The sequence below is a fragment of the Labeo rohita genome, unplaced genomic scaffold (assembly GCF_022985175.1).
Source record: "Labeo rohita strain BAU-BD-2019 unplaced genomic scaffold, IGBB_LRoh.1.0 scaffold_235, whole genome shotgun sequence".
Classification (NCBI taxonomy): domain Eukaryota; kingdom Metazoa; phylum Chordata; class Actinopteri; order Cypriniformes; family Cyprinidae; genus Labeo; species Labeo rohita.
This window is the reverse complement of record NW_026128605.1, coordinates 49,560-58,928: the sequence shown is the minus strand read 5'-3', so window position 1 is coordinate 58,928 and position 9,369 is coordinate 49,560. Positions and strand designations below refer to the sequence as shown.

Genomic DNA, 9,369 nt, shown 5'->3' with positions numbered 1-9,369 from the left:
CATAGTGTTGAACTGGACAGTATTTTATTTTTTGCTATTTCTGTGGGAGCTTCAAAAAAGACAAAGAAAGCCAGAGTCTTGTACCCTGTGTTTATCAGTATCCCTACTGTATATTCATTAGGTAAAAAAGAAAAACTAAATAAACAAGTAAAAATTAATTTGGCTGATAATTTTTTCCCCCAAGGTTTCTGTAGATATTGCGATATATTGATATAGTGATTTTTTTTTTTTTTTTGGCAACAATAACTGTGGTGTAAAAAATAATATTGTGACCGCCTTAGTTCAAACAACATGTAAAAGTGAATTTAGCATCTGATGACCCCTTTAAAGAAGACTAAATAAAACAGTTCAGAGGTGAAACAGCTTTAAAATAAGATACTTGAATGTTTTTCTATCATTTTTAGAAAGGAGCGATGACTCTGACATTTAACATCCAAGCCCATTGATTCTGTTTCATAAAATAAATTGTATATGAATGGCACTTGAACAGTATTTATTACTTTCTGAATGTGATGTTGTAGTCATCAGTGTTGTTTGATGGAGCAAAGACATCTGAAGAACTTCTTGTACTGCTGCCAAACCTGGACAAGAATGAGACAAGAGATCAATTTAACCTCTGAAACTCATGAACCAGAATTTTAGAATAAACAGGTAAGAAAAAGAGGCTTTTAGAGACTAGATTTGCATGCTTTTCTTTTTTTCCATAAAAATTACAAAATAAAGAAAAGGGCATTTTCTGTCAGTTCAAACTTGATTTTTTAAAAATTTGGAGTTTGAATAGTTTTGGTTCATTTGAACATTCCATCAAGGAAGGAAATGGAAGAGTAACAGTTTAAACAAACTGCCTCTGACATTCCACTCTTCAAGTCACAGGTCACCAAAATAAGAACATGGACCTCAGTGAAAACATCCAGATTATACATGTAAACTGAGTGATGTCTGACCTCATTATTGAGGACACAATAGATCAGGAAGATGAAGGTTCCCTGCTGGGAGTTCAAAATCAGGAAGAGGATCTTCAGCTCCTTACTGCTATTAGTGAAGAAACCCAGAATCCAGGAGCAACCAAGAACCACAAACTGAGCCAGTGTTTTAAACACCATAATCCTGCAGAGAAACAGACAAAGAAAGAGTTAATGTGTCTTTATTGACCATATGTGGTTTTATATGGAGTGATAATAATTGTAAGGTAATAATATTACTTGGTTTGTCTCATCTGTGAAACTTCAACATTGAGACTTTTGAGAGTTGAGTTCAGACTGATGACGATCTTGATGAAGAGAAGTGTGTTTGACTGAAAAGTACAAGATTAATTAATCAACTTGTTTTCCTTTTAATATAAAAAAGTCATGAGAAATGAGAAATGTGTTTACTGCTAGTATGACGCAAACAGGACCCAGAAAACTCCAGATGAAGCCTTTATCGATTTTAATCCAGCAGCTGTTTAGAGAAAAATCAATGTAATAACTGAATGAATTGGTCTGTAAGGCATTTCAGGTGTTGGAAATGTCACAAAAGTCCAGAGCTGCTTTATTTCCTACTAACTAAATTAACTTAAAAATAACAACAACAACTCACCGTTCGCTACCGTAGCCGTTGGGAACCAGACCACCAGAGACACCCACCACAACCAGAGCAATCAGATATCCAATCACACACAGGATTCCACTGCTAAGCACCTCCCTCTTTTTGGAGCTGATCTGTGATAGGTTCTTCACACAGATGAAGAGCATCACAGCTTCAATGAACATCCACACAAAGCCAGAGAGAAAGAAGAAGTGCAGAAGGCCTGAGATCACGGCACACAACACCTGAAGGCCATGAGAGAAGGTTATGATGATTCTCAGTGAGGCTGTGCTGAGCTGTAGTGCTCCTTCATCATTCTCACCTGCTTAGGCCGTATGACGGTCAGGAACCGCTGTGTGAGCAGAAACAGAAGATGAGCCAACAGAAGACTGATGCAGATGTTGATTCGAGCCACATTATTCACTCCAGGACTCCACTGACAAAGGGCAAAGGTCAACAGGGCCAAACTGAAGAACACCAGCCCCACGATCACACACACCAAACTCAACAGATCCAGCAGTTCCAATTCAACAGGTCCAGCAGAGTCTCTCTGAGAAAACATGTCAGAGTACATGAGTGCCAAATCTGTGCTGTTCTTCAATGTTCACTAGAAATGTTCTTGTACCTCTGGTGGGCGGCTGGTTTGCATAATGAGACCGAAAGTCGACAGATGAACACAGGAACACACAGTGTAGCTACTGTTGGTCTTTAAAACAGAACAGCCATCTACAATCCACTCGCTGATATTCCAGTACACACAGGACAGAGAACCGGTGGGATCAAACTCCTGCAAAAACAAGAATGAACAGGCATAAAATATCAGAACACTGAATATTTGATGTTTTCAGATGTCGACAAAAACATTTCTGTCTCTTACTCTGATGTGTTTGAAGGTGAAGTTGACTGGTTTGGTGAGTTTAGTGTTGTTGGTTTTGGGAAGAGTAGCTGAGATCACAGTGGACATCATGGTTTTAACAGTGTCATTTGATGTGTTGAAGAAGTCTGGCTTCAGTAGATTCTCCATCGTGCTGTAGCTCATGAAAGCCACAGCAGCTGATCCTGTGTGACAGAAACAGAAAAAGAAACTTACATTATACTATATGCTACAATAACAACAGCAACCAAAAAAGTAAGTAAAGGAAGTTTAGTGGTAATGTTATGATATCTTCTCATCTTTTTTTTTTTTTTTTTTTTTTAATCAAACTAAAATATTTGACATACTTTCATTGTTGTTCTTGGCGATCCCAATGAGATCGATGTCCACAGAAGAATGTGTTGTGTCAAGTTGTGGGATTTTATTTAAGGTGACATTTGGTCCAACCATGAAGACTTGACCCTCTGATTAAACACAAACTAGCAGTTATGTGCTATTCAGGCTATTTAATTGTATGTACTACAGACACACACACACACACACACATAGTTAACAGTGTGCTGGATCACATGCAGCAGTGTTAAAAAGCTACTGTAATTAAAAAAACATATATAATATGTGTCACGATCTAATCATACTGCCAAGTATTTTTTTTGGTTGTCTTGTAATTGTTGTTCGGGTGAGTTGTCCTGGAGCACATGTTCATTTATTTTGACAGCTTGCCATGTGCTGCCCTGTCATTGTGGTGTCCACCCTGCCCTTCTTGTTATCCTTGTTAGGTAATTTTCCCTGTCACCTGCACCCTGTTTGGTCCTAATTTTCTCCCCTTTATTAAGCCCTTGTGTTTTCTGTCTTGCGTCAGTCTGTTATTCAATGTTTGGAAGCTCTGACTAGCTTGCCTTGACAATCAAGTTGCTGGTTTTTCCTAGTCGTCTTGTTTTGTTTATTTTCCCTAGTCCTACTAGTCTAGCGTTCCTGTCTTTTGTCAATTTTTTGTTTTTCCCTGGCCTGCCCTTTAGGATTCTCTCCTGCTCTCTGCTTTGGCTCTACCCTGCCAGGATTCCCTTCTTTTCACGGCAGTCCCGCCCGCTCCAGACAGTCCACAGTGAAGAATATAGCCGCGGCTATTCATCGCCGTCCTGCAGTATGCCTTTCTTTCCTGTGGGCTAAAAGTACTCAGCTGGTCTGGCCGACACTTGCAAATAAGAGATCTTTTGTCTGAACATTTTAGTTTTCAAATAAATATTGAACTTTTGTTGCACCTGCAATTGGATCCCGGTCTCGTTCCTGACAATATGAGCCATCTAATCATACTATATAATCAAACCCATATAATCAGAGATGAGAGTCTGAACCAGATCAGTGAATCTGATGATTATGTCTCCATCAACACATAATGAGCATCATCTAATCATGTTTCCTCTTGGCTTTTATTTACATAACAAATACAGTATGCTTTATAAATACACAGTTACAGCAGCCAGAAAAATGTAATGTTAAAAGGTCAAGATTAACTAAAGGTGACACTAATCGCTAATATGGTAACTTTAAATGAATGTCATTTTCAATAAAATATCAACATCTAGACGTCTGACAGAAATATAGTTGCGCTGGTTGGTGATGTGCAGAGGTGGAATGTAACTAATTACAAATACTTTTCTTATTTTTTTTCTACTTTCTTGAGTATAATTAAATAGTGGTACTTTTACTTGAGTTGAAAAAAAGTATTCAACTTCACTAAATTTATTTTTGAGAGGAAGAAGCCAAGCAAGCTGTAGTAACCATAAAGAAAGATACTCCCAGGGATGAGCACCCCATCTGGACATACATAAGACTCAGGACAATGGAAAGACATTGAGTTTAAAGTGCATTTGTGGCAAAGTCTGTAAGAACATCAGGGGTTTTGGGAAACAGGCCAGGATGCAATGCCTGACAGGGGAAGTGGCAGCACAGCTCATATAAGATACTTCCGGTGAGATGATGGAGGAGCTAGGCCTGGAGCCAAACCATAGTGCCCAGAGCCACCAAGTGTCACATAAATCTACTGCCAACAAGCAACCATCAGCCAGCAGTGCACAGAGCCATCATGAGTCATCATGTGCTAGCCATGCCAGATAACAGCATTCCACCAGCAAAACCTAAATTGGATGACTGTGTTTCCAGAGTAAAGCCTAGGATCCAGTGGACCCATTTATCAAAGACAGTGGTGTGAAGGCAGTTTGATGAGGATGTAGACCAGATCTTGTAAGGACCACCAAGGGTGATGTAGACCACCGTTTGAAAACAATAAAATCTATCACAGTGAGTACTGGAGTTGAAAGATTTGACATAGAGGCTGCCAAGCCCACACTAAAAGCCTATGCTCAGAACTGAAGAGCAGTCAGGATCCAGTGTCTCAGGGAAGAGTTAAAATCACTGAAGAGACAGTACAAGGCAGCAGGTGATGTAGGAAGGGCTGGCTTGGTGGAGCTTTGAGCAATTCTTAGGAAAGAGCTTCTGACCTTGTGGAGAGTAGAGAGCCGCAGAAGGAGAGGGCAAAAAGAAGAGTGGCATTCCTAGCAAACTCCTATCAGCTGACTAAGCAGCTCCTTGGGCAGAAAAAGGGGTCTAGAGGGGCAAGATCAATGACCATATTAAGTGTACCTACAGATACCCCGAGAAGGACCAATCACTGGAATCATGTAAGGCACAGATAAATCCACCAGAGCCAGTATTAAAAATCAGTCTGAAAGAACTTAAGAAGTCTGAGTGAAGTGGATGAAGTCATCAGGAGGGCGAGAGCCAAGTACCCTACAGAAGTGGTTCTCCTTAATCACACCTGAATCAGATCAGCTCATTACTGCAAGACCTGAAATGGGTGTGTCAGACAAAGAAGAGATGCAAAATGTGCAGTGTTGGGTGGTTAGGAACCACTGCGCTACAGCACCACGTGCCCTACAAAGCCTATAACAGCTGCCTGAAGCTACACCAATGGCTTTGGAGGTCCCTGAAAGTAAGATGTAGAATTGCACAGAGTTGGAGATGTGCAGAAGGGGTATTTATACCCAAAGAGGAGAACTCAGATCTTTTTCAGTGTCATGACCAAGAGACTCTCTAACTTCCTGCTGGTTAGATCTGACCAATGCATATGGCTCAATACCTCATAAGCTGGGAGAGATGGCACTGGAGAGATACCATGTACCCTAAAAAGGGAAAGAGCTAATTCAGGAAGAACAACAACTGTGCCTGGAGCCAGGTGGATCCTCCAGGGATTAGAGAAGCTCATGCCATTAGCACAAATCCCATTCTTTAGTGAAAGTGACTGATAAGTTCCGCTTCAGGTTGGGAGAAGATCTAATCCCATCTGTCAGAGAAACCAATGAGGAGTCTTGAGAAGGTCTTCAGCTGCAGCCCGAGAGACGCAGAGTCAGTCAAGGCCACCACAACTGATTTGGGGAGGTGGCTGAGAACTGTGGACAAGTCTGGGCTCCCAGCTAAATTCAAGGCCTGGATCTACCAACATGGAATCCTCACAAGAATCTTTTGGCCCCTTCTCCTCTATGAAGTTACTATTAGCGTAGAAGAAAGTTTTAAGCATAAAGTGAATACCTATTTATGCAGATGGTTGGACAAGTCACACAGTTTCATATTCTTATAGCTGCAGAGATATTTTACTAGCTGCTCCCAGACCCTGAGTGATAGCTGTTATCGAGGAGTTTTTCAAGGAGGGTGAGCAGCCCATAATGAAAAAACAGCTCTGTTGGCTTGCTCTTCACAGCACAAGATTGGTCAAAGACCGTTGACTTGGACAGGCAGCTGAAAATTCCAGCACACACCACCCAGACCATGCTTAGACCGGACATCATCCTGGTCTCGGAGTCCACAAAACAGTTAATTTTACTAGAGTTAACTCTACCTTGGTAGGAGAGGATGAAATGGGCACAGGAGAGAAAGTGGGGTAAATATGAAGAACTGTTGGAGGCCTGGCATGGGAATGGGTGGGAAACTAGGTACATGCCAGTGGAGGTGGTTTGCCGAGGGTTTGCAGGTCATTCCCTCAGGAAGGCTTATAGGCAAAATGCCACTTGGACACAGGGCGAGGCTTGATCAACTTTGGCCTGGTCACCTGGAAGAGGGCATTGAAAGACTTGAAACACCCAATGATCAACACTGACAATGTGTTCAAGTCATGCATCAAAGGATGTACAAGTCATATTTAAAAAAAAAAAAAAAGCTTTTAACATGGGTCATACAATTGATTTTACCAGAGCACTCAGCAGTTTAAGTAAATAGAAAACTCAGTTGATAGAAGGACGCAAGTTACTGTATGGAACAATGAACAATGTAAGTTTCTAAAAGTTAAGTTGAATGGTAAAGCTCATGGAGCTTGAAATGTGTTTGAAATACTGTATATAACATATTATTTAAAATTCTTTACTGTGATACAGGCTATGGCGAAAAGGGTTGCATCGCAATTGTGTGCTTATTGTTTTTGTGTTTCATCAAAGTGTCTCTAAATTGCATCACATTGCCTCATTGAGAGAAAAAACAGAACAATAATAATAAGGTAATTTGTAACAGTTACTTTGAATAGTTTTTCAGCAAACTACTTTTTGACTCTTTATATTATTTTTAGTACTTTCACTTGCACTCAGGTAAATTATTTCTTAGGTAGCAATTCTTTTACTTCAAGGAGAAGTCCACTTCCAAAACAAAGATTCACATATAATTTACTCACCCCCTTGTCATCCAAGATGTTCATGTCTTTCTTTCTTCGGTCATAAAGAAATTGTTTTTTGAAGAAAACATTTCAGCATTTTTCTCCATATAATGGACTGCTATGGTGCCCCGATATTGAACTTCCAAAATGCAGTTTAAATGTGGCTTCAAACGATCCCAAATGCGGTTGTAAATTATCCCAGCTGAGGAAGAAGGGTCTTATCTTGTGAAACGATCAGTTATTTTCATTAAAAGAATACTATTTAAATACTTCTTTATCTCAAACTCTCGCCTTGCGTTGCTCTCCTTGAACTCCGTGTATTCTGGTTCAAGACAGTTAGGGTATGTCAAAAAACTCCAATCGTATTTTCTTCCTCAACTTCAAAAATCATTTCAAAATCATCCTACATCGCTGCAGAAGTACCGACACAGTCTTTGCAAAGTGAACATGCAAAAAAAGATCAAACACCCTTAACAAAAAGGTAAAACAGCAATATAGGATGATTTTGAAGTTGAGGGAGAATGTGAGGTGGGAGGTTGTTTTAAATTTCTTTACGACTGAAGAAAGAAGACATGAACAACTTGGATGACAAGGGGGTGAGTACATTATATGTGAATCTTTGTTTTGGAAGTGGACTTCTCCTTTAAGTACAGTTTTTCAATACTCAGCTGGTAATGCGGTTTGTGGAGTTGTTTAATCATCATCTGCTGATATTTGAGAGATTTAAAGTCTTCTTTTCAGTTGATTTCATCTAAGGCTGTGGGGCTGGAAGTTGTAGCCATATACACAAGCATTTTATGAGTTTTTCCCGCCCATATGAAAATGCAAAAATACACTAAAGCGCTGTCAGGAGCATACCAACCCAACAGGTGGCGATATAACCCTAACTGTAAAGCCATGTTGGCCAATCAAAGACTCGCCTCATGTAAACAAATGGGATAGTGGTGCACAATCTGACATCAAACAAAAGGACTCTGACGTCACCAGCTACATGACAACACTGCAACTGGGCTTTCTAAAAATCTTCATCCTGCCAAGGAGTTTTCAAAAAGGTTCAGTTTCAGTGAGCTGATACTGTGTTTGTGTGTGGAGGAATGACCAAACCGCATAGAAAAACCAATGATTTTGAAAATACTTGTTTGTATGGACAGAGCAATTAGTGCTTATGTTTCTCTTTCCTTGAGTGATTCTGCCTTTCCTTCTTTTTTATAAAAGCTTATAACTCTACACAGTTAAACAGTTACTGCTGCATTTGTTGCTGTCTGACTCACCCCTGCTCTCTTCATAAAAATCACTGATATCATATGTAATCTGAGTTTCATCATCAATAATAATGGTCTCCACTTACCAACAGTAGCAAGAGTAAAACTGACATTGTCACTTGTGACTGTCGGCTTCACCAATGTAGAGATGAGTTTTTCACTGGTTTTTAACATGCGGTTTCCATAGGAGGCTAGTTCAGATGGTGTTGTAGATGATAATGACTCTAAAATCTTCTCTGAAGCGTTGAAGGCCACAGTCAAAATGTTTGTCACAGTCTAATTCATTGATCAGATAAATGCAGTTCAACAGAGTTACTGTACATGTAAATGTCAAGAAAGCCAGACAGCACTGCTATATCAGTTATTATCCAAATTAGATTTGAAGATTTTTCTTGATCAGGCACTTACATTCAAAGGAAGCACTTGAGCTGTAATGTTCTCGATCTGCTCAAGAAGATTTTGAAAACATCCTCCAGAGGTCTGACTCTGAAATCACAATCAAGCTTTATACGGTACATAAAACATTTTAATCATGCTTTGCAATATTAATAGCAAACAAATGTGCATGTAACCATCAGCAATAAATAGAAAAGCACATTTGTGACCCTGGACCACAAAACCAGTCAAAAGGGTTAATTTTTCAAAATTGAGCTTTATAAAGCTGAATAAATAAGCTTTCCATTGATGTATGGTTTGTTAGTATAGGACAATATTTGGCTGAGATACAACTATTTACAGATCTGGAATCTGAGGGTGCAAAAAAATCTAAATATTGAGAAAATTGCCTTTAAAGTTGTCCAAATGAAGCTCTTACTAATGCATATTACCAAACAAAAATTAAGTTTTGATGTATTTACAGTAGGAATTTTACAAAATATCTTCATGAAACATGATCTTTACTTAATTTCCTAATGATTTTTGGCATAAAAGAAAAATCCATAATTTTGACCCATACAATGTATTTTTGG

The 9,369-nt window shown here is 39.3% G+C and overlaps 1 protein-coding gene across 1 annotated transcript in view; it reads right to left on the bottom strand.

The window, feature by feature from the left end:
* Positions 1–524: 524 nt before the first annotated feature.
* Positions 525–9,369, bottom strand: part of LOC127159612 (adhesion G protein-coupled receptor E1-like) — a 17,958-nt gene continuing 9,113 nt past the window's right edge. The window contains exons 5-15 of the mRNA XM_051102400.1: positions 8,810–8,887; positions 8,488–8,677; positions 2,788–2,904; positions 2,444–2,625; positions 2,192–2,353; positions 1,889–2,116; positions 1,579–1,811; positions 1,374–1,440; positions 1,203–1,294; positions 945–1,107; positions 525–581 (exon numbers count right to left, since the gene is read on the bottom strand). Coding sequence (XP_050958357.1) covers positions 525–581; positions 945–1,107; positions 1,203–1,294; positions 1,374–1,440; positions 1,579–1,811; positions 1,889–2,116; positions 2,192–2,353; positions 2,444–2,625; positions 2,788–2,904; positions 8,488–8,677; positions 8,810–8,887 — 1,569 coding nt within the window. The remainder of the gene's footprint in view (positions 582–944; positions 1,108–1,202; positions 1,295–1,373; positions 1,441–1,578; positions 1,812–1,888; positions 2,117–2,191; positions 2,354–2,443; positions 2,626–2,787; positions 2,905–8,487; positions 8,678–8,809; positions 8,888–9,369) is intronic.